The sequence below is a fragment of the Chaetodon auriga genome, chromosome 19 (genome assembly GCF_051107435.1).
Source record: "Chaetodon auriga isolate fChaAug3 chromosome 19, fChaAug3.hap1, whole genome shotgun sequence".
NCBI classification, from domain to species: domain Eukaryota; kingdom Metazoa; phylum Chordata; class Actinopteri; order Chaetodontiformes; family Chaetodontidae; genus Chaetodon; species Chaetodon auriga.
In genome coordinates this window covers 12,377,793-12,404,420 of record NC_135092.1, presented here as the reverse complement: position 1 = coordinate 12,404,420, position 26,628 = coordinate 12,377,793, and the positions used below count along the sequence as shown (strand labels likewise).

General features: G+C 43.1%; 4 protein-coding genes across 4 annotated transcripts; 3 read left to right on the top strand and 1 right to left on the bottom strand.

Moving 5' to 3' along the window:
• Window positions 1-90: 90 nt before the first annotated feature.
• smtna (smoothelin a) lies at window positions 91-3,218 on the top strand. The gene is made up of 8 exons (XM_076758783.1): window positions 91-215; window positions 849-950; window positions 1,356-1,431; window positions 1,547-1,675; window positions 1,768-1,801; window positions 2,143-2,260; window positions 2,394-2,545; window positions 2,698-3,218. The coding sequence occupies exons 2-8, from the start codon at window positions 864-866 to the stop codon at window positions 2,843-2,845; spliced, it is 744 nt and encodes a 247-aa protein (XP_076614898.1). The 5' UTR covers window positions 91-215; window positions 849-863; the 3' UTR covers window positions 2,846-3,218.
• Window positions 3,219-4,556: 1,338 nt separating this feature from the next.
• On the top strand, window positions 4,557-13,083 carry inpp5ja (inositol polyphosphate-5-phosphatase Ja). The gene is made up of 13 exons (XM_076757717.1): window positions 4,557-5,026; window positions 6,244-6,855; window positions 8,478-8,585; window positions 8,761-8,869; window positions 8,988-9,104; window positions 9,543-9,718; window positions 10,084-10,195; window positions 10,371-10,480; window positions 10,580-10,790; window positions 10,870-11,007; window positions 11,087-11,152; window positions 11,238-11,342; window positions 11,776-13,083. The coding sequence occupies exons 2-13, from the start codon at window positions 6,248-6,250 to the stop codon at window positions 12,244-12,246; spliced, it is 2,331 nt and encodes a 776-aa protein (XP_076613832.1). The 5' UTR covers window positions 4,557-5,026; window positions 6,244-6,247; the 3' UTR covers window positions 12,247-13,083.
• Window positions 13,084-14,038: 955 nt separating this feature from the next.
• Window positions 14,039-21,779, top strand: mat2aa (methionine adenosyltransferase 2Aa). Its single transcript, XM_076757718.1, has 9 exons — window positions 14,039-14,368; window positions 15,352-15,429; window positions 16,547-16,669; window positions 17,326-17,438; window positions 17,575-17,718; window positions 18,171-18,389; window positions 18,593-18,775; window positions 18,922-19,055; window positions 19,174-21,779. Exons 1-9 carry the CDS (start codon window positions 14,275-14,277, stop codon window positions 19,274-19,276), a joined length of 1,191 nt encoding a protein of 396 aa, XP_076613833.1. The 5' UTR covers window positions 14,039-14,274; the 3' UTR covers window positions 19,277-21,779.
• Window positions 21,780-21,836: 57 nt separating this feature from the next.
• Window positions 21,837-26,330, bottom strand: sftpba (surfactant protein Ba). Its single transcript, XM_076758626.1, has 10 exons — window positions 26,229-26,330; window positions 26,063-26,121; window positions 25,426-25,500; window positions 23,714-23,836; window positions 23,482-23,595; window positions 23,295-23,375; window positions 22,942-23,125; window positions 22,577-22,635; window positions 22,426-22,491; window positions 21,837-22,346 (listed from the first exon to the last, which is right to left on the bottom strand). The coding sequence occupies exons 1-9, from the start codon at window positions 26,278-26,280 to the stop codon at window positions 22,435-22,437; spliced, it is 804 nt and encodes a 267-aa protein (XP_076614741.1). The 5' UTR covers window positions 26,281-26,330; the 3' UTR covers window positions 21,837-22,346; window positions 22,426-22,434.
• Window positions 26,331-26,628: the final 298 nt, after the last annotated feature.

The window sequence follows — 26,628 nt, the reverse complement described above, 5'->3', positions numbered from 1 at the left end:
TTCCCATCTTGGGTGGTTAATGTAAGCAACCTCCGCTCGCTCTCCAAACATGCATCCTTATGAAGCGCTGCGGCGTGAGGTGTGATGTCAAGGCTGAGCTCTCACAGCACCCCAGACAAGTCTGACGGAGGATCGAGGAGGAGAGAGGGGAGCCCTGAAAACTTCTAAGAAGCCCACAGACCGCCACTAGACTCAAGGTTGCATCCTGACAACAGGTGAGAGACACTACGCCTTAACAGCCTCCAGTCACTATTCTCAGTGTCACATTGTTCACTTTTTTCTGACTTTATTCTCCCCGTCTGGTGCCATCGGGCTTTACTGCGACTCCTTTTACTCTGTGCCTGAGCGCATAGTTTTCGGCTGTTATCAGATTCTTTCAGTAATGGACTCATTGCACTACATTACTATATTTGTACGTGTTTTTGCCCCTTCTCTGCTGCACTCAGCCAGTTGCTGAGATACACTGACGGGTGCTTCAGTAAGACAAACATTTCTTCACGTGGCTGCTGTGTTTGTGTCTGTTAAGACTCACGTTAGCTGTTTATATTTGATTTGCTGCGATGTGGTTTGTGCTCTTTTTGTGACATTTGCACAGTGTTTAGAGTAGACGGTGAGAAGTATCCGCTCTGTCTAAATAATTGAAACATTTCAAATGTTATGTGAATAATAATATTCTGATCATTCAGGCCATGTGAGAAACCTGACGGCCTCCCATTCAAACATCTGCCTCACAATACCGAGTGTGTTTACTTGCTGTCTTGAAGTTCTCATCGTGTTCAATATTCTCAGGAAGTGCAAGGATATTTTATTTTGCGTCACTCGTGCTGTGTTTTTGGATCGTCCAGCAGATTTCCACCTCAGACATGGAATCAAAAACTGATGTTGGATCAGCATCGTTGACCAGCGAAGAACTGGCTGCTATTGAGGATGAAGAGGTTCTCAACAAGATGGTGAGCCAGTGATTTGTGGCTTTCAGTTAGTGCTGGAAGTCAGCTGACTTCATCAAACAGTGTTGTAAGAACACGGAAGGAATTCAATTCTTCTTCTGCAATTATTAATTCAAAATCCACCTTTTATATTTGCTGTGCTGAAGGTTTTCTGTCATCACTGTCTCACATCTTATTTTTGAAAATTAGGTGACCTTTAACCAGGTAATGCAAGTCAAAGGGCTTCATTTTCACCTGCTTACATATGCATAGAAGGAATAAGTCTTGTTTCGGTTAAAGAAAAGCAGTAACAGCTCTCTGTTGTGTTGTGTAGATGTTCAGTCATTTCAAGGGATCTCTTCAAAGCTGTCCAGAGCTGTGTTTCTTTTTGAATCTCTCACTTCTTTAACGGGTGGTTTTACTCTTTAGCTGGACAATGCAGCAGATTTTGAAGAGAGACGGATGATTCGTGCTGCATTACGGGACCTGCTCAAGAAAAAGAGAGGTAAAATCTGATCCCCGCTCCCATGCAAGAGTCATCCATAAGTTATCATAATAATGTCTCCACTATTCCCCTCCTGTTTTGCTTGCTTTCTAAATTCCTCACCATCTCTCATCAGATAAACGGGATCAGGAGCGAGGGTCCAGGCAGCAGGACTTGAGACAGCAGGGCCTGAGCAAAGGAGGAACAACGGGCGGAGCTGTTAGCATAGGCAGAGCATCCATGAACCAGCAGCCACCAGCAAATAGTAGGTCCATACAGCTGCTCTCTGACAGCCTGTGATATTTTATTTTATTCAAATTATGTGAGCTTGTTGATAATTTCTCTGTATCTCATTAGAACCACCAGGTCAGCCCTCTCCATCAGCAGGCGGGTGAGTTGGTTTTATGGTCATTTTTGCATGTTTGGGCTCATGCACGATACAAAGCAGGATTAAAAAAAACAGACAATAAAGCATTCATTTCATGCCTGACATGCCTGCGTAGCTCCATGGAAAGTTTGGGAACTCTCCATGTGATGCCATTACTGGAGCCTGTCAGTATCAGTGTGGTAATTTCTAAGGGGTTTCTAAGTTTTCTTGCATGTTTAGGAATCCTGTTCACCCAAAAAGAAAACAAAGAAAACAAGTATTTTCTCATGCAAATGATCTGCCAAGTTAGAGGATGATGTAAATCAAACTTTCTGTACATGAAGTGTGTGTCTCCTTCACCTCAGCCAGGTCAGCCCTGCTGTAGCCTCAGCCCAGAAATGTCCTCCTGCTGCAGCACCCAACGCTAAAAATGTCAAACAGATGCTTCTGGACTGGTGCAGGGCCAAAACAGAGCCATATGAGGTAAATATGTCCTGACTCTCTTTGCCTGAGAGTGAATTATTGCCCTGTGGAGCTATATATATACATAGCTCTGCCCTTTATGTCTCATTCTCTGTCGCTTCTTTCAAACTGATTCCCCTCTGCTCTCAAACAGGGGGTGGATATCCAGAACTTCTCCTCAAGCTGGAAAGATGGCATAGCCTTCTGCGCCTTGGTGCACAGGTTCTTCCCTGATGCCTTCGAGTACTCCATCCTCAACCCCAACAAGCCCAGGGAGAACTTCCAGCTGGCTTTCAGCACCGCAGAGTGAGCTCTCATTCCTTTTATGAAGAGGCAGATGTATCTTGTCTGAAACAAGCTCCAGCTGTGCGTTGCAGATGAGAACAAAGTGACTTTACAGTTCTGTGTCATTGTTTGTCTCAAGTGTTTTGCCATTGACGCTCGGTCTCTGTCTGCAGGAGGCTGGCAGGCTGCCCCCCTCTGCTGGACGCTGACGACTTAGTCCGGATGAAAGAGCCCGACTGGAAGTGTGTGTACACGTACATCCAGGAGTTTTATCGCTCTCTGGTGGAGAAAGGCCTGGTCAAAACCAAAAAGCGACCGTAGACAGCTTTCATGATCATCTGTCATTTCAGTTTTTACATGTAATACACACACACACGCATGAGCTGACAACAAAAAGATAATATTAAGCACTTTTTTCAGCTGAATATTAACATTTTTGTCTGTGATTGTGGAGTTACTATGAGGCAGAGGATTAAGTATTTGATGTGTCTGGCTGATGCATCATGTGAATGTTAATGCACAATGTGTAGCACTTGTATTGGTTTGTGTGTTAGCAGGGACTTATGGGTGTCTGTGTGCTCTCAGTGGACAGCTGGCGCGTAGGATCAGTACATTCCACTGAGATTACACATCTGCATTAATCCCAGTCAGATCCATAGAGAATCTGGGAACAAATTTTATGACGACGCTGTTGAGGGCCTGAGTGTGTGAGTATTAATGACACATTTAATAAAAATCCATTCTGTTATACAAGCTGTTGTTCTCTAACTATATCTCATTGTTTAACTGAATGCTGCTGTAGATACCGAAGTCTTTTATTTGCCTGGAAACATATTCAACAATCACGTTTTCTTTAAACTATTTGTCCAGCACTTTGTTATAAACTGTTTAGACTAATGTTGTGTGCATGTGGGATATATACAGTTAAAGGGGCAGCAGGTACTCAGGTTGCATAATGTCAAATGCAATGAATTTATAACAGAAAACTTGCATTACAAACTTTGTCCGTTGAGTTTAAACGACATGGGGCATTTACTGACAGGAAGGGTAAATTGTAAATGTTTTTAAACCTCTGCTTTTGTCATCTGCCTCTTGTGAGGGCCCCGATTTTATGGAGGCGCCAGGCTAAATAGCTGCAATACTCCTTTAATACTGAGGATATTTTTTTTTTAGATAACTGTAATGAAGCGCTGCAAGATTAATCGATTAGTCTCTTAAATGAGAATAGTTTCTGGTTTCTTTACTCCCCCGTCACAGTAAACTGAATTTCTGAGTTGAGGACAAAACATCAGAGGACATCATATTGGGCTTTGGAACACTTCTCAATGTTTTTCACCACTTTCGTACATTTTATAGACCAAACTACTCATCAATTGGTAAAGAAAATAATCAACTGATTAATCGACAATGAAAATAATCGTTAGTTGCAGCCCTGATTTGCACCAGCTTTTCTAATGGGAATACTGACACGTTGAAAAGCTCACCTGCTGAATAATTCATGTCCTTTACACAGGTAGGTACTACAGAACTAAAGCTACTATTATAATCATCATCATGGGGAGTTTTTATAAGAATTTGTAGCGTATATTTTGTTGAAGACGGCCACATAACAGTATTGAGGCTATATCAGGACAATATTAGGAAAATGTCACCTTAATAATGACGCACCACAAACATGGGGCCTCAAAACTACCCACGTGGAATGAACACATTACGAAATTTGAGCTCAATAAGCTACAAGAACAAAAGCAGTTTTAATTGCAGCGTTTCTTCATTACCGCACTAAATTGTGAGGGTGTCCAGCTGCGACCCAGCTGTTCCACAGACACCACAGAACGGTTGATAGGTGGCTTTGGCGTGGTGATCAATTCGGTGACAATCAGTGACGCACTAATGCCAGATTAATGCGTCACTGATCGGACAGATGTTCAATTATTTCTGGCCGGCTGCACTTCGGCAGCTGATTTGTGTTTTGCCTTCCCTGCTCTGCCCGCCCCCTCAGGTGCCCATGTGTTTTACCCAGAGTGCACTCAGAGAGAGAGAGAGAGAGGTGCACCGAGAGGCGCGTGATGGGTCGGTGTGCGGCCGGTGTGCAGGAGGTGCAGGCGGGATGATGACCGAAAAGTGCACAGCTGCTCCGGCCAACTGCGCTGCGCAGCGTTAAGTAGGATGAGGAATAATCAGCTGTTGTATTACAGTACACACATCAACATGCAGGAGTCCGGACACATCAAGCGTGACCGCCGCCTGTCCTGACAGCCCTGCGGCGCGGTCTGCACCGCGACGGAGACGTCCGCTGTCCGCGGTAACGACGGGTCGCAATCCGTCCTGCAGGCTGACTCCGTCGCTCTGTCTCCGGACCAAACATCGATCGTGCTCTCGCCCTGCCGCGTTGATCGGCGTGCGAGACATACAGGAGACTGATGCTCTCCCCCTCTGAGAATCTGAGCGATCACCTTTACGGTTCACCTTGGAAATAAAAAAAAAAAAAACGCATGAAAGGTAAGACAGATGGTTTCACGAGGCGTGTGAGCGGACGCTGCAGCTGCGTGTTTGTGTTGATGTTTGATGGAAAATTGTGCTCGGTGCTGTTTTTCAGGCTCGTACCTTTCTGGATGCTGGAGCTGTCATTCAGACTTGCTGGCTCACGGACTATGAAAGATGGAAAAGGGCCCGTTTGTTCTGTGCTATTTCAGCTGTGAAAGTTTTCACTTTTTTTTCAAGTGAATTCAGCACAGACCTGTCTGATCACATTACCCACAGCTCTGTTCTGCAGGTTACTACTCTGGTCACATGAAAGAGGTCCTAATTTACATATCATGAATGATTAAACAGAGGTGTATAATATCTGTGTGGGAGGGCGCATCAACAAAATGGTGGGAGGCCCTTGTCCTCCTATCACATCCTCTTCTTTGTGACCTACAGTGTCTGTTGACATTGTCTGAAGTGCTCCATTATCTGCAGCTGTGTGTCCCGTCTCATGCGCTCCCCTGACTGAGCAGAGTTCAGTTTCTTCAGCAAGAGAAAGCGCTTTACTCTGTGATTCTATCCCATAATGATCAGCAATCGCGCTGTCTTTGGAAAAGGGTCGGGGGCTAATTAATGTTGCTAGGCAACAAGGATATAATCCAGGACAGAGGTATAGTTCCTCAGCACACTGGTGGAGAAGAACGAAGTACGTTCACTCAAGTACTGTATTTATGTGCAATTTTGATGTACTTATACTGTAGTATTGTACATTTTCCCTCCATTACATTTATCTGACAGCTTTAGGTAGCTGGTTACTTTGCAGTACTAAATGCATAATAAGTCCTCATTCTTTTGGGCCTTCAAGCATTTGTTGTAATACTTATGTACTGTAAAACAACTGAATGCACTAATGCAGTATTTCTGCATTGTGCTATTGATATTTTTACCTTATCTGAGTACTTGTTCCACCTCTGCCTCAGCCCAGTTGCCTTCTCATGATCACGTCATCAGTGACGCTCGGGGAGCATGATGTAGACAGGTGCTCAGTATAATGTGATGCACTCTCTCAGCTTCCTCTCAATGCTTTGTTGTTTCACCTGTTTACCGAAGACTCACCGACTGATGCTGAGATTCTGTGAAGGCAGGTTCAAGACATGGTGGAGGGCAACGAGTGCACAAGTCACTTTCATGCTCTCTGCAAGCCGCACCGTCTTGTTTTTAATCTCAAATTGTTTGTTGTAATTATCCAGGTTGATGGATCGCGCGCAGCAGAAACAAATCAGCACTGAGCCTTGTGGGCCCAAAGTGCAACCCGGCCCCTGTGCATTGATTGGAGCCGGCCCAGGTTTACCTCCACAGCTCACAGTCCAGGAACCGGCTCTCATCAGCCCATCAGAGGCGCTCAAGAAACAGCCTGGATTGAGCCCCGTGCAGTCTGCAGTTGCACCTGTGAAACTGACAGACCAAATGCAGTCAGGGCAGCCAAAGTCTGGGTCCACTCCAGTAACACTGGCAAGCATAAGCCGTCCAAGGCCGACTGCTCTTGGAACTAAACCTGCTCCAAAGACGACCAGAATCTCAGTGGACCCCTCCAAGGACATAGATTTGACCCCGGTTTGCATCCCAGGACCTCAGAGTGCCAACGTCCTGCCGCATTCCCCGACAGAGTCCTCTTTCTCCCTCCACAGTCCTCAGAGCCCCCACAGCCCTCAGTCTTACACCAGCCAGCCTTACCTGAGCCCCAACCTTAGCCTCAGCCCCAAACCCAGCCCCTGTCCTCAGCCACAGAGGACCCCCTCACCCGGGAGATCAACACAGAGACAAGTGCAGTCCGAGAAGCCAGGAGAGAAAAACGACTTCAGGTGGGACAAATAATCGCTCCTTTACTTTTCTATGAAATCAGGGTTTAAGGGGATGCTGTTCTCGCCATTGTGAGTGTTGTTTCCTGTTACATCTCAATACAGCTGCAGAAGCTGCCCTGCAGTCAGTGGCTGTATGAAAGCTGATGTATGCCAGCCCATGTCACATGAATCAAAGCAGCAAATTTCACTAAGAGCTTTCTGATTCTGAGTGACACGGCCACATTTTGTTGGCAGACTTCCCACAGGCACACTTTTGTTGTGCTCCTTGCTCATGAACAGCGGCCGGCTATAAAAATCTCTGTTTAAATTTGTGGAGCTGTGTTTATATGAAGGAGGAAAAACGGCTTCAGGTGGCAGCAACTTCTGCCAGTCCTACCGTCACACTCAAACACACATTTCTCATCATGTAGATTATTTTCTAATGTGAAGTATGCGGCGGCCGTGGCTCAGGAGGTAGAGCGGGTCATCTGCTGATCGGAGGGTCGGCGTCTTGATACCCACCCTCCTCCTCCTCTTCCTGTCTAATCGAAGTGTCCTTGGGCAAGACACTAAACCCCAGCCACTGGGGATGCATAAGCTAGTGCATTTCTAATTGCCGGCCCAGATAAATGGGGATGGTTGTGTCACGAAGGGCATCTGGCCTAAAAGGCCTATGTCAAATCAAATATGCATATCTCCATGCTGGGTTGGGAGGGAACTGGTCTTCCAGTGAGCAGATGATCCACTATAGCATACCCCAAAAGAAGAAGAAAACCACAGTCTGACAGACCATAGTGGTGGATTTGCATGTTTTACTCATTAACTACAAAATCACATATACTTCACATCCAAAGTACATCTATTCATGCCTGTATGATATCCACTTGCATGGAAAAACATAATCCATAATGCCAAATGTGTTTTCCTCTCTTTTCTAGTTATTTTATTTGATGTTATATCCATTATCTATAGCTAAGATAGTGTTCATGTGATGGCAGAAGTCATCCAGACTTCCAGAATCCAGACATCAACCAGTAAAATCTAATCATTTTGACTCATTATGATTCAGATTTCAACCAAAATGTCAGAAGTTTACAGATTCCAGCTTCCCAGATATGAAAATGTGTTGCTTTTCTTTGTCTTCTATGATAAACAGCTGAATCTCTTTGGGTTTTGGGTTGTTGGTCAGACAAAATAAGACATTAGAGGGCATCACCCTTCACTTTGGGAAGCTGTATTTTTCACTATTTCTTGATTTTGTATTGACAAAATGATTAACAGATGAATCAATTGAAAAAGAAATGTTAGTCGTAGCCCTAATGAGCTGCTTCTGTTGTTTCTGTAATGAAACAGCTTAGCTGGCAGTTCACTTTCAAAGGACAGTTAGTTCCATCTCTTGCTCTCTTCTAGCACTCACTCACTCACACACACACACACGCACACACACACACACACACACACCTTAGTCATCGCCGAGGTACAAAGAGGTGCTTAATTGTGCTTATCTTTTTTTCTATATACAGCAACACTGATGAGAGGTATTTCTCTGAGGATTACAGCACAGATTATGTCCTCTTTCGCTCTATAGTACATATAGTACTTAAATCTAATGCAGCATTTTCACTGTTTCTATCCCCTGGCAGGGTGTACATCGTCACATGGAACGTGGGATCAGCTGTCCCGCCAGATGACATCACCTCTCTGTTCGGACCAAATGTTTCAGATGGGAGCGTTGACATGTTTATCATCGGGTAAGCAAGTATTTCCACCAGGCTCAGCAGTGCCAGAGAGACAGCCGTGAGTGCCCACTCAGTCATCTGTGTTCATTCTGATCCGTCCCCTCCTGTTAGCCATCACTGTCCTTTTCATTAATGCCTGTATTTTGACTTGTTGATGACAGTTCTCTACTTTTCTGGCACCACACAGACTCCAGGAAGTCAACTCCATGATAAACAAGCGGCTGAAGGATGTTCTTTTCTCAGACCAGTGGAGTGAGCTTTGCATGGACACACTCAGTCCTTTTGGATATGTTCTGGTCAGTTAAATCTGATGTTGCTGATATCAGACATTCTGTAGATTTTTTTTTTTTTTTCAATAATAAAATCTAGTTTACTGTGCTGATGCACTGTTTTTCATGTATCCTCTCTGTTTAGGTGGCGTCCCAGCGTATGCAGGGTGTGCTGCTGCTGGTTTTCTCTAAATTCTGTCACCTTCCATTCCTCAGAGGTGTGCAGACAGAGAGTACACGCACAGGACTTGGGGGATATTGGGTACGTGCTGCGCATAGAGGAGCGCTGCTCTGAGATGTATCACATGGCAAAATTTGTGGTGGGTTTGTGTCAGTGGGGTTTAGGGGAGGGGAGTAGGGTGATGAAAGGTGGCGTGCATGCGTGCTCCCCCCTGCCGACAGGCGCGTGCATGCGTGGGTGCATATGTCAGTGTGTGACCTTCCCGTGCGAGTTGATGTCAGCATCACCCGTGGCTGCTGCTGGTGCAGTCTCCTTCTCTTTGAGGTCAGTGCAGCAGCAGGCTGTCTGGCTCTCTGGTTCTGTGACTCAGGGGCAGGAAAAACATCCTCATTTTGTCCCTGAATACACATATGGCTGATACATGTCAGCATTAACACATAGATTTCATTTTAAAGAAGCTATGTGCAAGGGATCCGCTTCTCACCTTGTCCTCTCTTTACCCTTTTTTCTCACTATAAGGGGAATAAAGGGGGCGTCAGCGCGAGGATGACAGTGTTTGGCCACCCGGTGTGCTTTCTCAACTGTCACCTGCCAGCTCACATGAGGAACCTGGAGCAGCGGATGGAGGACTTTGAAAGCATCCTGCAGCAGCAGCAGTTTGATGGAGGCACTGCCACTGGTGTACTGGACCATGAGTGGGTGATGCCATTTCTATTATGATGATTTACTATTATGATTTACATATGAATTTAATTCATTCATCTGCGCCGAATATCACACATCCATTCATAAAATATTCTATTTTTGTTTTTATTGCACCAAAATGTGCCAGAAATGATCTGAGCTGTAAACTGCAGCAGCAATTCACCACTGATAAATCAATGTTAGGAGGCCATGATAAAGCTTAAAAGTCTCAATATTTAGTCTTTTATGTATCTTGAGTTTCAGGTAACAAAATTTTTCTTAGAAGTAAAAAAAAGAAAAGAAAAGAAATCCTGCATTTTTAAATTAAAATGTCATAACTGTCTCTTTTTTTTTTGTCTTTTTTTTCTGTCTCCAGTGTCGTGTTTTGGTTTGGAGATTTAAACTTCCGTATTGAAGACTATGACATCCACGTGGTGAAATGTGCCATCGACAGCAATAAGCTGCTTCTTCTGTGGGAGCGAGATCAGGTGAGGCCACTTCAGCATTTTAACCCATTCACACCTTCACAGTTCGTCTCTGGATCACAACCAACAGAGGGCGCTGCAGCTCAAAGTGAACAATTGTTACCTTCTGTCAGGGTGAATGAAGTTCATTCAGGCATGTGACCTGCTCTGTTTCTCCCGTCATTTGTCCACTGCACAGCTCAACATGGCTAAAAACACAGAGTCCATCCTGGAAGGCTTCAATGAGGGACCACTCAACTTTCCACCTACTTATAAGTTTGATGTGGGCACTCATACGTACGACACCAGGTTCGTCCAGCATTCTCCATCCCAAACCAGCACATTCTGTTTTTCTAGAAAGTGAGACCCGCTGTGACTGTCTGTCCCCTTTTGCTCCCTTTCTGTCAGTGCTAAGAAGAGGAAACCTGCCTGGACGGATCGAATCCTCTGGCGCCTTCGTCGTACCGGCTCCCCAGTTCCTACCCACAATGCAGCACTGCAACGGGGCCTGACCTCGTGGTTGGGTGGGGCGACTAAAGTGACACAGCATGTGTACCGAAGTCACATGGGCTATACCATCAGTGACCACAAGCCTGTTTCTGCCGTGTTTTCGCTGCATGTGAGATGATATTTCACACATTTCTTCAAATATACCGTGTGTTTATGTTTTATTTAACTCTCTGTGCTCTTTCTTCTAGTTCCCATTCAAGGTGGATACGCCCCTGGTGGAGCTGCAGGTAAACAAGGAGTGGTGTAAAGTCTCAGATTCCACAGTCAGATTCACCGTTGCATCCACTTATCAGCGCAGCTCATGGGACTGGGTAGCGATATACAAGGTAAATCTTCTCAAAGGGTCAGAATAAATTCTTTGATGCTCGCTGTAAGAGTTTGATGCCATTTCTTGCTTCTGCACAGGTTGGATTCAGACATCACAAGGATTACCAGGCATACATATGGGCCAAGGGAGAGCATGCAACACAGGTGTGACAGATACTGAAATTCGCACATTTATTTTGCGCCGCAGCTAAATTCAGGCTTAATTTCTGTCTGTTCCTCTCTGCACCAGGTGGCGTTTTCAGAGGAGGATTTGCCAAGAGATGACTGTGAATACATTCTGGGTTACTACAGCAATAATATGAACAGTATTGTTGGACTGTCGACACCAATTCAGGTAAGAAAAGTCACAAGACAAAAGAGAGCCATCTCACTGCTCCTTATGATATATTTGTAAATGGTTATACACACACATATATATACATGGTCAAAAGTATGTGGACACCCAAATGTTCCATTCATGTGTGACTCTTGAACATGACATTCTAAAATCCATGATAATTAATATGTTGCAATGGCATTCATTGTTCGCAGGCCTTTTTGTAATTCTCCTCTGCTACTTTGTGCTTTTATTCTATTTTTTCTTCTACAGTAAGAGCTATAGTGACTCATTACTTTGCAGATTCAGATTATATCTACAAAACATATCATTGATGAATTAAATATGACACATTGCTACAGATTAAACTGTCAACAATATGCATGTATGTATGCATCACTGATAATAATTCAATAGCACAACCCTCTCTTGAATCTTCCATCACAAACAGATTAAGATTCCAGTCCATAGCCCCACCGCTCGTCGCTCTGACAGCTCAGACGTCAGCTCAGAAGATGACAGCACTCTGGTTCTGCTGGCTCCAAACTCCCGCAGCCCGAGCCCTAAAACGGGCAAACATCACCATCGCCACCGTCGCAGCCGCAGCCCCGCTGTCCCCGCTCTTTCCTCCAACCCTCTCCCCTCCCTGCAGGGACTCAGCCTCTGTCCTCGCTCCAAAGAAGGCCAGGCTCGCAGCCGCTCACCCTGCTCTGCTGCTAAGAAAGAGCGACTAGTCTCCCCTGACATTGTGCAGTCTCCTGCCATCAGCCCACTCAGTCCCCGCAGCCCTGTGTCTCCAGGCGGTGGGGTGACTGCACCAGAGGCCCTGATCGCTGCCATCTTGGGTGAACACAGACCAGCTCAGGTTAGCCCCACAGGGCTCAAACAGATAGGAAAGACAGGGGAGACAAACACTGCATAGAATAATAACATCAGTAGCTAAAAGGAGGTACTGAACAAAGAGAACAATGGCAATATCCATGCATTCAGAGTCTGATCTAATCCCCCAAAGTCACTGTGCGCGTAGAAGCAGCACATTTAATGACTCCTAATGTAGTTTGCAAACATTCCGCATTGTAGGCCTGCAGCTCTCTGTCTCTGAATCTACCATCATCTCATACACTATGTGTATCTCGGAGTCAAAGATGTGTCCAGACTCCTGATTACAAGTGCTTTTATAGACTCATAAGCTATGTCATACATAAACAAACATACTGAATGTGAAACCAAAGTGAGAGTAAACCTGTGATGGATGTGAGCAGTTATTATTGACAGCAATATGGATCCATGTAAATAGTCACGTATCAAAATAAGGACCCTGGACCAGATGTATTGATGGTATCATAGTTCACAGCGTGTGTGTGTGTGTCTCTGTGTGTGCAGATGTGTGTGTGTGTGTGGGGAGGTGTAGGCCTATGTGTTAAAACATACATTAAATCTTTGCATTTTGGACCAGAGTATGGTTTAAAATTTCCACTCTATAGTTCCTGGTCTGTATTCATAAAATCGAATCTAATATATCCAAGAATAGAGATAGAGCACTTCACCACCTCAGTCAATCTGAAATGTACATGTGACCATGTGACTTGAACAGTAATCTTAGATCAATGCTCTTCTTCTTAGCAGCTTTGTGAATACAGCCCCTGTTCTATAGAGGTCAGTGAGTGGATGTCAGGGCTAATGTGTTTGTTTTGCTTCAAGGAAAAAAGTGTCATGTAACTGTGTGAGTGTGCAAATAAAACAAGGACAAACGGAAACGAAACAAAATACCGTTTATTGGACAAACACTATATTGCGTGTACACATGGACTAAAGTCACATAATAAATCTGTGAGATATGACTTTCATACAGGGAATCTTGTCAAACGCAATGAAAGAAGAGAACAATTTTTCAATAGAAACAGCTATTGGTGTCTTGAGGCATAGATAAGTGTGTGCAGCTTATGGTTTGCCCTGGCGATTGTAATCAAGATAATCACTTTCTGGATTAGCACACAGGTCTGAAACCACAGAGACACCAGGCTGAAGAGGCAAAACAAGCTGCACACGCACAGATTAATTTATCTGATGGGCAGCCAAGACTGCATAGTCCAAATGTGGCTGGCTGCAGATAGTTAGTCATCATCACAGATCTTTTCAAACAGCTGCCACTGAATGTTTTTCTCCCTTTCCACACACTGAGCCGAACAAAATTTTAGTTTCATTTTTAGGAAGTTTGGCTGTGGATGTGATTATACTCCCTGGCATGATTTTAAATTGGCTCCCAAACTTGGAGGTCTGAAACCAGAGGTAAATCTGACGGGTCGCCATGATGATTAGAGGGATTAAGGATAAAAACCAAAAAAACCTTGTCTTGCTTTTCTTTGAACTGCATGTATTTGCTGCCTTGCTTTCAGGCCTCTAGAAGCCCCTCAGATGGATGAAATACTTCAAACCTTCAACGTTCAATCCTCTTAAAAATCTTAAATTATGTGAAATACTACTTGTGTGAATTATGGAAATCCTTAAGAAGTGATGAGGAGTCACAAGACAGTGTTTTACTTGAAGGGGTCATGAGCCAATACATGTTGAGAACCACTTTCCAAGTAAAAAACAGCATGATGCAGCTGCGGTGGTTACCTGAAGTTTATTGAACAGTATTTCACCCCAAGGGGCTTTTTCTTAATTAGAGCACGCCCATCTGCACCACATGGTCTGCGCTCAACAACAACATTGGCTGCACAGAAATGACTTGAAGGCTCCGGAGAAGTTGTTAAGCCAGATAAATAGAGTCCGCCGAGCAGCTGCAGCTCTGAGCGTCAGTCGGTGCGCAGAAGCCTGGAACAGCGTTATCTGTGTGTGTGTGTGAGGGAGAGCAGGAGAACGAGGTAAAGGCTATCAAACCTGTCCGTGAACGCGTCTCGCTGTCTGAACAGTTAGCTTGGAAGCTAAGAGCGTGTGTATTGAAGAAATGAACGGCCATCTGAACGGTTTCCATAACAACTCGCTCATTGATGAAGACTGCTTCCTCTTCACTTCGGAATCAGTCGGAGAAGGACACCCCGGTAAGTTTTAACTCGTAACTCTCCGTCGGTCAGGTAGTTTCCCCTTCGACCACATTAATTAGCCTGCTAGCACTCAGTTAGCCTCTCAAACAAGGTCAGGTGGTATGTTAGCTCAGCGTGTTATCTGTCAGCTGGTCTCTGTCTACTAAGTAGTTAGGCCTACCCAGTTTATCCGCTCTGTAGCTCAGTCAACATAGTGGAAAAAGTGGGTTCACGCTGTGTTAAAGTGTCTTAGCTATATGTAATTTGGACAGTCCACATCCCCAAAAGGACAACAACCTGTTTTTAGGATGGTAATCCAGTTTATGGAGGTAAAGTTGGACCGTCGCGGCTGCATGCTAACAACACGGCTGCTAGCTGCTAAAGCTAACATCACGTTAGTTGGGACTGTTGGTGCCTGTCAATCACGCGTAGCTCCTCATGACTCTCTGGCATTATTTTACATCATGAGGTGGCGTGTTACGCCAACAACAGCTAACATTACACGAACATAAACACGGCTAACCCGTGTGTGGTGTTTTTACTTTAAATCGGAAAAGGTTCTTAGCTACAAGAAGGCGTTGCATCATCAGTGTAATGTAAGTTCATGTACATGTGACGTGTTCGGCAGCTGCTGGTTTGTTATTGTCGAGTCAAGAAGGAAAATGCCTAAGTTTGTTCAACAGACCAATAGACTATATATATATATATATATATATATATATAAGTGTATGAGATTACTATAACGTTACGCTCCTAATCTGCAAACAGTGGATACCATCGGAAATGTGTGTGTTATTAAATAGCAATGCAATTCAACATTAGAGTAGTTTTAGCATTACAATCTGTGTTTAAAATCACTGCCCCTGAAATAATCTTGCACCAATATGTTCTCCATCTCTCTCGCCATACGTTGTCTCTCCAGTAAGCAAAACTGAGGCATTGCCATGACATGTTTTTATGTGTGTTGACGAGACTGCTGAAAAATACGTTTTTCTCCACAGATAAGATTTGTGACCAAATCAGTGATGCCGTGTTGGACGCACACCTTGGACAAGACCCTGATGCCAAAGTAGCATGTGGTAAGTTTAGATAGTAAAGCAGGCAGCACCGTAGAGCCTGAAACCGATTATTGCATTTTTTTTGGTACCTGTACTGAGAAATGTTTCACCTTGTGGCTCCTGTGAACTAAAACCCCATTTCAAACAAATTGTAGCAGGCCATGAGGAGCCCCAGGCACTGAACCCAGGAAATAAATCAGGAACTTAAAAAAAAAAGTCCCCATTGCACATATTGATAATGTTCTTTGGTCTCATAGGTTGAGATTTTGAAATGCGGTATGGACCAGGGTTGTTATCATGAAATTCAATTTACCTGTGACAGGACATTAGCCAGCAGTAGGCTGTGTAGTGGAGTAGCCTCAGGTCCAAGGTGGATTAGTTTATCTCGTATCCCAGCTCTCTTCCTGGGATGATCGCATCAGTGGCGCTTGGTCTGTCTGGATGGTCAGAATGTGCATTGGGCAGCAGTCGTCACAAGGTCCGCTGCACTTGATCCAGTCCCCTGAATTTTGTATGTGTATGCAACTACATACTTCTGACGCATTATACCAGTGCCATAATCACACATGCAGGTGATGAAAAGCTTTCAGGAGGTTTGAAATTGCAGTTCGTCAAAGGACTTGATGTTTAAATTACAATTCAGCTAGATTTGCTGTTTGTCGGTGAGGTTTACCTCAGCCTATTTACCAGAGAAGACCTGTTCGTCAAATAATTTGTTTTACCTGAACAGTGAAGTGGCTCGACCTGCACTTTTTAGAAGTGTTTCTCAGCTTGAATGCTGATGAGGTAAACATATTGTAGGACGCACTTTGGTGATTTGAATCTACTGAAAAAAAGCTGTCTGCTGCACATTCATTTGTCGTATCATCTAAATGGGAATGGGACAAATAGTTCACCTCCTGCATCTTTAGGTGGCCACTTAGCTACTTTGACAATTGATTTTAAAGGACCCGTGTGCAGGATTTATCAGCATATCTTTAAATTTAGAAATTAAGAAGTAAAATTATTTAAAACACAAAATTGAGAATTGATGCTTCACAGCCTGTGTCCTCAATACCCTTTCACCTTCTTGTTCTTAATAATCTACTACACTTAGTCTCACTCTCATCCCTCACGCTGCATGTAATTGTGTCCTCAGAGACTGTTGCTAAGACGGGGATGATCCTGCTGGTGGGGGAGATAACCTCCAAGGCCAACGTTGACTACCAGAAGATCGTCAGGGACACAATCAAACACATAGGCTATGACGACTCCTCCAAAGGTACAGTGGTGAAAGTTGTGGACTGTAAGTGTAGTTCAGTTTGAGATTTCATGCAGTTCAAGCATCTGTCCTACATACGGACTTCCTTCTCAGGTTTGTGTCGTTGGTTATTAAAATTTTCACACAAGATTGCATCAAATCATCCAAAGGGTTCCGTCAGTTCTGCAGCTTGTGGAGAGTCCATTCAGAGCAGAGGGAGCAGTGGCAGAACTATCAGGATGTCTACTGAGAATTCTACCGTATAATGAACTCAGATTCTCCCACAATGCACTGCAGACAGAAGTGATTGAAAATGAGGAATGACCTGATTAGCGTCTGAAACTGTTTTTGACTTGCATATATAGTGAGTTAGTGACTGATTTCTAACACAGTCTGTGTCACTGAGCCAGTTAAGCTAACTGCTCAGGAGATAGTTATGTACCTTTTCCAGGTGATCTGTGTGCCTTTATGTATATTCATTTTATTATGTGCATATTCTGATGTATTATGTACATCACACTTTATGCACCTTTCTCATGCACAGAGAGATTCCTGTAAAAACACACAAATGCACGGTGTCGTAAAAGTTAAAGCGCGTATCTGAATGAAGCTGTAGTGCCACAGTGAGGACTGGCATGTGAAACCATGAACCGAAGCTCAGTTGTCTTGTTCTACAGGCTTTGACTATAAGACCTGCAACGTGCTGGTGGCTTTGGAGCAGCAGTCCCCTGACATTGCTCAGGGCGTTCACCTGGATCGAAAGGAGGAGGACGTGGGAGCTGGTGACCAGGTTGGAGGGTTCACACATTTGTGTTTGTGTTTGATCCAGAGCTGGGGGACCGGAGCCAGAAGTATGGCGGTAACAGGGTTTGTGATGTTGTTTTGTGCTCTGTTCATGCACTGATTTGCCACTGCACCTCTCACAGGGTCTGATGTTTGGATATGCCACTGATGAGACTGAGGAGTGTATGCCCCTCACTATTGTCCTGGCTCACAAGCTCAATGCCAAGATGGCTGAGTTACGCCGAAATGGAACGCTGCGGTGGCTTCGACCCGATTCCAAAACTCAGGTTAGATGAGGAAAGAGTGCTTCCACTTTCACACAGGCCATGCGTTACTCCGAATGAAACTGTATTGCAGTTTTTTTTTGTTTTTTTTTTTGCCTCCTGGAATACCTGATATGAACGTGTTTTTGTTCCAATATCTAGACATATTGCTGCATCAATGATTGTTTTTGTCATCGACTGATATTGTTATATTTAATACGATATTATAATTCTAAATATAATATTTAAAAAATGCCATTTGCAAGTTCTCACTTCAGGAGAAACTACACATCATTCACAGTGACACACTGATATATCTAAAGTGTTTGTTTCTGCGAGCTGTTTTGCATTTATTTGTGAAAACATACACTTCTCTCATTATCTGGAACTAAAATAATTATGAAGAACAGATGGTAAACTCTTCCATCCTGTTAACTCTTTAAATATTTATGAATATTTTTTTTTGCCCCCCTCAGGTGACTGTTCAGTACAGGCAGGATCGAGGCGCCATGGTGCCGCTGCGTGTCCACACTGTCGTGGTGTCCGTGCAGCATGATGAGGCCATAAGTTTAGATGAGATGTGCCATTGTCTGAAGGAGCAGGTGGTGAAAGCGGTGGTTCCCAGTGGGTACCTCGATGATGAAACCATATATCACCTGCAGCCCAGTGGCCGCTTTGTCATTGGAGGACCTCAGGTGAGATGAGAACGTCTTTCAAATTTTTATCTCTGTAGTTCTCATGCACAGTGCAGCCTTATAACTACCTTTATGGCCCATTTCCAGCACAAAAATAATGAAGTAACTGTTCTTAAATGCTTCGGTCAAGATGAACAAAATCGTGCAAAATGTATTTGTCTTAAATGTCCAGAAAACTCAAAGTCCCGTGTTGCTTCCCACAGGGTGATGCTGGTCTGACTGGGCGTAAGATCATTGTCGATACCTACGGGGGTTGGGGTGCCCATGGAGGCGGAGCGTTTTCTGGGAAGGACTACACAAAGGTAGATCGCTCTGCTGCCTATGCTGCCCGTTGGGTGGCCAAATCTCTGGTGAAAGCTGGGCTCTGCAGGCGTGTCATGGTCCAGGTGAGTGTACAAAACTCTATATATTAGTGTCACACATAAAACATGGTGCAATACTGTATGTGCTGAGGGCTTTTTTTGTTTTAAAAAGTCTCTCCTGTCTCAGCTGAAGTTCTTAATGTGGGCATAATCTTTGACAACTGCTTTAGGTATCCTATGCTATTGGAGTCTCCCATCCACTCTCTGTGTCAATCTTCCACTATGGGACCTCCCAGAAGAGCGAGAAGGAGCTGCTGGAAATCGTGAAGAAGAACTTCGACCTCCGTCCAGGAGTTATCGTGAGGTATCCCGTGGTGTCTTATTTCACATTTCAGTGCACAAACATGCAGTTAGGATCCCCATCATACACATTTTCCACATACTTCAGGTTTCTATAAATTAGACTTTTATTTCTGTCTCAGGGATCTTGACCTGAAGAAGCCCATCTACCAGCCAACAGCAGCTTATGGGCACTTTGGTCGTGACGTCTTTTCATGGGAGGTGCCCAAGAAGCTGAAATACTGAATCCCTGCCTCTAATCTCCCAGCAGGTCTTAGGTGTACCACAGATAAATGTGTGTTTGTCTACCTCCCCCCCTTCTCCCCCCCCCCCCCCCCCCCCTCACACACACAAACAGCCACGTCACCACATCCTCCACTACGTGAAAAGATGCCCTCTCCCTTCCTGTTAACGTTAAATACATCTCCAAGAGAGAACAACAGTATTTCAGATGCCAAGGTATTAAATTGAACAGACATGTTGGAGAGATTGTGCATGCAGGTTTCAGCAGTGCTGCCAGCTTTGATTCATCTTTGTTCTCCCGGTTCACCTCATTTTTTGTATTAATGGTCATCAAGTTTTCCTGACACTGCTAGTCAAGAGTGGACTAACTTGTGTCTCCACAAGGCTGATGAGCATTATTGACAGGATATATTTAAACCATAAGGAGCATATGGGTGTTTCCCAGTAATGGTATTTTTTAAGAAATATCTCCAATCCCTCAGCTTTTATGTTCAGAGTCTCACTGCAGTTTAATTGTAGAAGTGATCAGTGGTTGGCATCCTCTGTTGCTTTCTCTTTAATGCAATTTCCCTTTTCACCTACTTTTCTTGCTACTAGCAGTCACAAAAAACAAAAGCACTGTTCCCTTCGCAGCCTTCACCCTCTCAGATTTTTGTGGCACAAGTAGGGTTAAACTGTTGTCCAGTACTTGACCCTGTCTGCTAATTTTCTTGTGTGCTGTCCCTTCAGGCCATGCTTTGTTTTTCTGACGTTTTACAGAGAAGTCAGAAGCTGCTAATGACTGTGTGGTTATGTTGGGCTGCACCGTGAAATCACTCCATTTTTGTAATTTATTTTGTTGGTTTAAATGTCATGTTAATGTTCTAAATGATGTTGAATGTGTCAGTGTTGTACTGACCAAGATAAAGGCAGAGGTACTGCACTCCCCCACCACACCCCTACCCTATTGAGAGTGACTCTGGGTGTAGTTACAGAGAAACTCAGGTTCAGTCACCTCTGGGCAGGGGCTGCTTTTATCTCATGGCAACAGTATACTTGAAATCATCTGTAGAATGGCGTTCGACTACTGTTGGGACCCAACACTTTGACCGGCAAGCAATGATGTGTGCCATGCCAGGTTTTTGTATTTAAGAACTGTTTTCCACTCAGTTGCATGCACATTTGGCTCCTTCAGTGTCACCTGCACACAGCGTGAAAGGTGGACTGACAGAGAGAAGATGAAGAGCAGAGCCACAGACAGACCAAGACAAAGAGATAAGAGGCAGCGCACAGTCGGCTTAGTGAATGTAAGGCGTGGTATTACTGCTTTCATCTTCTCAACAGAGTTGGATTTTGTACAAATGAGGACGCGGGATCAGATTTGTTACTTGATGCTTGTGGATTTTGAATCTTTCACTGAGATTGCACAGCACATTGCTTCTTAAATTTACCAAAAATGGAAAAGGCTTATGTTTTCAGCGTCACATGTACAGTAGTTCAGTAGTTCCCAAATGAATGTTGAGCTTATTTATTTATTTATTTGTTTTTAAAATGTATTCATTCTTCACACCGTACCTCTTGCGTCATGGGTGGCACACGTCTTTTTCCTGAGTATTATGCTTGAAACACTCTGGGTTTGTCAAAGTCCTCCCTGAAGACTTCTTTTTAAAAGAGAGGCAGATAAATTCTGGAAAGATATGTGCCAGTGAACCTAAAAAGTTTTGAATACACAGTATATGCCTTGGAATGCTTACCCAGTTGCCCTTCTCCGTGACTTTGCTCCTGTGTATCCTCACCATGAAGTTGCAGAGTTGAGGCTAAGCCAGCTGTAAGACTGAGTTAGATTGGTATTCACCTTTTTAAATCACCAAAGTTACGTGGTCTGAGCTGGGGGCACAGTTAATGTGTCTGAAAATGTGTTCATGTAGATCGGTAGCATTGTGTCACCTTTATTTAATACTGAAATTAAGATTTTTTTTTTTTCCTGCTCTTACAAAGATGATATCCTGTCTTGAGTTTGGCTCCTCTGGCATCACCTTGTGGCTCCTTGAGTGCACTGCATAGAAACCTCAGATAGGAGCCATAGAGATTAATCTGACTCTCCATCACCCAGTGAAATGACTCCCAAAAGTTTTTTTTTCTTTTGTTTTTTCTAAATCATATGTTTGCATCTTCTGGCTCATCCACAGACGAGACAAATGATTGGTTGGTGTTGTACAGAGAAACCAGCCTGTTTACATGGTCTCCTGTGGGGAGTTTAATAAGCATTCTTTTCACTGTAAAATCATTTTTGAATGTTTAGGACTGTCAGTGTGGTTGCTGAATGTGTAAAAGTGCCTTTTTCTCATAATCTGCAATGTCCCTATTCCCTGCCCCCCAATATCTGACCCCTTACCTACTCAACCTGCCCCTCACAAGTTTCTACTAAAGCTTCCCTCTTCAGTAATTCACACTGAGGAGTCAATTTGTTGCTGAGTTCCTCTTTTAAACCCTTCAAATAAACTGCACTCTTCCTTGTGCACATTGACTGCGCTTCTTACTCTTTATTTTGCATCATAAAGTAGATTTATGTGATTCCATGTTAAAGTCGTACTGTAGATTCTCTTTATTTAACATCATGTCATTTAGATAATGCTCCAAAAAATCATCTGTGCGAAAGCTCACAAGAAGAAGGAAGTCATGAAACAAGTATGGAATAGAAGTTCGTACAAAAACCATAAGCCAATTCTTAAAAATTTCAGTGTACAGAATGATTGCGAAACATTTCTTCCTTTCATACTAATCATTGAACACTCTGATCCCACAGTCAAGCTTTCATATCTTTTCAACATTCCTTTTACCCCTGAAGTTCAAATAACACTTTTGTCCATCATACTTTGTCAAGCTAAGTCCTGGTTTTCTTCACTTAATGCAGACTTTATATACAATGCAAAGTCCCAAAATGAAGGAAGATAACAAACCATTATCTGGAAGTAATGCTATCAGGCAGAGTGCCACAGGTGTGAAGCAGTTAGAGAAATATTTGCAGTTTGACGTTGACAGATCTGGGTCGTCAGTGAGGGCACTGATGTTGGCTCTTGCTTTTAGTCCCATCCTGAGAAGAAATTTGGAGAAACTTTATTTGGTGTCATGCATTTTTAATTTAATTGAAGTCCTCATAAAATTCCACCTACCTCAACATTTTAAAGCGTGCTGTAGTTGAGAGGCTTCCATGCAAATTTCTGACAGTAAAACAGCGTCTGCATAGAGAAGACAGGACAAATGTGATCAATACGGAGCATTCACAAGATCAACACGTTTACAACGTGACAGCTGTTTACTTACTCCACATCTGAGGGCAGTCTTCATGTCCCTGCACCTGTGTGTTGCCAAAGTGCATGGGTCTGAAAAAACAGGGACATTTGAGTAATTGATTTGTCGATAGGCATAAAATGAAATCATTTTGGTAAGTTGATGAATCATCCTGACAACAGTCGCGTTCAGTGTAAGTGTACAAGTTTGGAGACCTTAGAGTTTTAGTTTAAGGGAACAGAGCTGCCATTAATGTTGACACTTGTGTTTTTCCTGCTATAATAAGTTGAAATCCACTGTGGGCAAAGGTCTGCATTGGGTCAAACCAGTGGATGAACAAAACAAGGAAGCTTGAAGATGAAGGCCTGCACACGTTACTGAAGGAGAGGCAGACTGACCTACGAGAGGAGCCTCTTGCCCTTTGCACAGGTGAATGAGAGCGCAGATGGCCTGAGGGGTGGCGTAGCTCAGGATGGCGTCCAGCACTGTCTTGCCGAACTTGCCAATCACAGCCTCGCACTGATCTCGGTAGGAGGAGGGCAAAATGTGACAAATCTCCTCCAGCACTTGAATCACAGCACCCTGCAGAGAAAGAGAAAGATGACGGTGCACCATGATGTCTGCACAGCCGGCAGTGCTGTCTGGAGGTACTCAGGTTGTCTACTCGCATGTATGTCTGTGGGGGTGGGCAGGATAAAAAGATATTGCGGTTATTCATGTGCACGTCTTCCTTCACTGCATGAGCACTCACCTCAGTCCTTTCTTTAGGCAGCAAGTCCTCAAGGGTCTTGACTAGAAAAATGCAGAAGGAGCATTGTGTTGTAGGTTGCACCTAATTGATGGACACAAACAGCAGAGGGAGTGAAGCACAAATAGATCAATCTGGGACCCAACAATATTCGCTTCAAATTAGTTCTTCTAAGTTGTACTTTACTGACATTTTCACTTGTCATGGCAGCCTGAACAGCCTCCTTAATGAAATACCGGAGCATCTTTTCCTGCTTGTCGCAGGAGCCACAGAGCCCAATCATTTTGCAGACCTCAGCTGGTTTCTACAGAGGAAAAGATGGGACAATACATGTTAGTGAAAGACCGCAAAGACTACAGAACACACCACTATTATTATTTTACTCCTGTTGTGTCTGTTTATGAATCCAGCATGCAACTTACGACAACAGCAGTCATGAAGGTGATGGCCACTGGTAGCATCTTCTCCACCTCTTCTTTGCAGAGTTTGGCGGCTGATCCAGGCAGGTGGTCACACATACTTTCAATGCTATCCATGATCTTTTTCTAAAATAAAATGCTGTATTAGGTGTATGTTCTTAAACCTAATCTGCGGATGAGTTGGTGTAATGCCCACAATATATATCTGAACACCAGTGAAACCAAAAGTATCATTGATTTTAAGAGACTAACTGGACACTTTATATGTAATTTCTTAGCATTTACTGTTTTGATGCCAGACAAATGGCATTTTATGCTTAATATTTTTGCTTGTTCTTGTGAAGCATTAAGTTGGAAAGTTTTTCCTTAATATGGTGAAGTTTATTGCAAAATAAGGCCCATTTGCATGTGACTAAGAGTGGAAATGGTTGGATGATATGTGTGCATTTACATTCCCATAGTCACACCATACTTACAAAAAAGAATTTGGTTACAGTTGTGGTGATGTTCCAATTGTACTAGTTCTGCTATGAAACCATTGTCCCCAAGTTCTCTATAACAACTTTCAGTTTGCACAATGTTCATACTAACTTCAAAACTAGACATATTCACATAAAAGATCCAAAATTGTGTTGTATAATTTTTGAGCAACATGTGCAATGCAAAGCCAGTTGGCCTCTCAATATCATCTTAAAGTATTAGATTCACCTTTGAAGCAACAGACGTACACAGACACAATCCCTGCCGCCTTTCAGCTAGTCACGTGCCTCCCAACGGCTCATCAACTGCTAGTTAGCTACATAGCGTTAGCTCCTAATCGACAAATGAAGGAAATTTTATTTGCTTTTCACAGAGTTGTGTCTTTCACAGAGGAACACCTCACAAAGCTGCTGAGGTAACTGAATTTTAAAGCCAGCCTCTGCTGTTAACACCAGCTTTCACATTAATGCTAAATAAAAAGTCAGTCAAGCTGAATAGCGGCTAGCTAGGTAGCTTCTGTAGCCTTGTCAAGCTAGATATCTGTGGACTGTGTTTATAGCAGCGGCTAATTTTTTTTAAATTTAATCACTGTGGCATTGTTGTGATGTAATGTATTACACTATTTCACCATTTGTTGGTTCCTTTATGTATTGGTACATATAATTATAAATTTCATAATGCAGTTCCATGCTCCTCTGTTGTTATCTAAAATCATGCAAACGCAATTTCTAAGTTCTCTCCTTAGACTCTCGTGGAACTCTCAACAGATTACGCTGAGGGGAAAGAGGATCTTTGAGGTCAGGTGAGAAACAGAAACTGACTGTGAAGTCTCATTTCAACTTTCGTTAGACATAGGAAAGTGGCTTAGCACAAACAGAGAAAGAGACCTTCCCTTAATTGTGTGTGTGTGTGTGTGTGTGTGTGTGTGTGTGTGTGAATTTCACTGTATGCATGACTGATTTCTAATTATTTGCATCTCTGCAAGGTGCTTCAACTGATAAAAGAACAAGTGGGGTGTACTTAGAGGAATTAAAAGTGTTTCTTTTCTTTTCTTTTCTTTTTTTTTAATTTAATGAAAACTATTCAACCAGAGATCTTAGCAAGCCCTTGAGATAGCACGATGTGTATTTTAATCTTGACTTAAGAATATGGACATTGACTATCAATAATACTATCAGTGAGCAAATATAAGTCCTCTGGAATGTGTTTGCTGCTTAGTTGGCCATTGTACTCACCTGGAGGTCCGTACTAGAAAGCATGTCAGCAAGGAGTTCAAATATTTGGGTGCAGTCCTTGCAGACGTCCCCATTCTGAGTACAGAGCCAAAGTCATAAAATTAAGACACCTCAACCTGATTAAATCACTTACACATACTGTACCAGGTGTTCATTCTAAGTTGTTGCATGCATGAGACACAGTCAGAACTTCCTAATTTTGAAGAAATCAGGAAGTCTCAATCTCAGTTATCTCTGTGAGAAGTTAAGACTATTTTCCTCACATTTTTCATTTTGCTTTTAACTTCATTGTGCACAGTTTCAATAATTGCAGGGTTTCTCGTAGTACTGTACTTAAGTACAATTTTGAACTTTTTCGATTTCCTTGTGTATTTCCATTTTATGCTACATTATGCTTACTCCGTTACACTTCAGAAAGAAGTGTTGTGCTTTTTACTCCACTACAATTACTTGACAGATATAGTTTGTTACTTGACAGATTAAGATTTTACATAAATATGTATGATCAGTTTATAAAAAACAATTGCGTGTTAAAGATTAAACTAGTGCTTTTGAAGGTTTTGGCTTGTGAACCATTACAATTAAACAGTGTCTAGCTTCCACTCATTTTGTTAAATTAAAAAAATCATAAACTTACTGGTCTCAGGGCATCTGGAACATTTTGCAAACCATCAATATTAAAAGCTGAAGTCAGAGCTGTAGGAGGGAATGTTCAATATATCATTGCAGTATATCTCATCACTTGACTTTTTTACCATTCACTTTATAATTCATCATCTTAGTACAATTAATTATGTTCTCACCACAGCCTTCAAGACAAATGAATAGAAGCAATGCAATCTTGAGCGAGGCCATCCTCTGTTATTTTCAGGCTGTTAGTTGAGTGTCTTCCCTCCTGACGTCTCTACAGGAAACTGTGAGTGCAGCTTATATTTGACAGGGCCCACCTACCACATATAGCCCCCACCAACCAGATTTTGAGGGGGAACAAAACAAACTGATGTTAGTGTGATAAGAGTTGTTTTCAGCATAGGGGAACTGTTTTTTTTCCCTGTTTGTCAAAAAGCTAATATTAGTCAAGTTTCATATTCAGTTTTTCACACTACGGTGTGAAAACTTGACACTGTTCACATTGAAGACTTAAAGATGCATTTACAAATGTACTGTGATTATATTTAAAACATGCATTGGCTACATTGTATC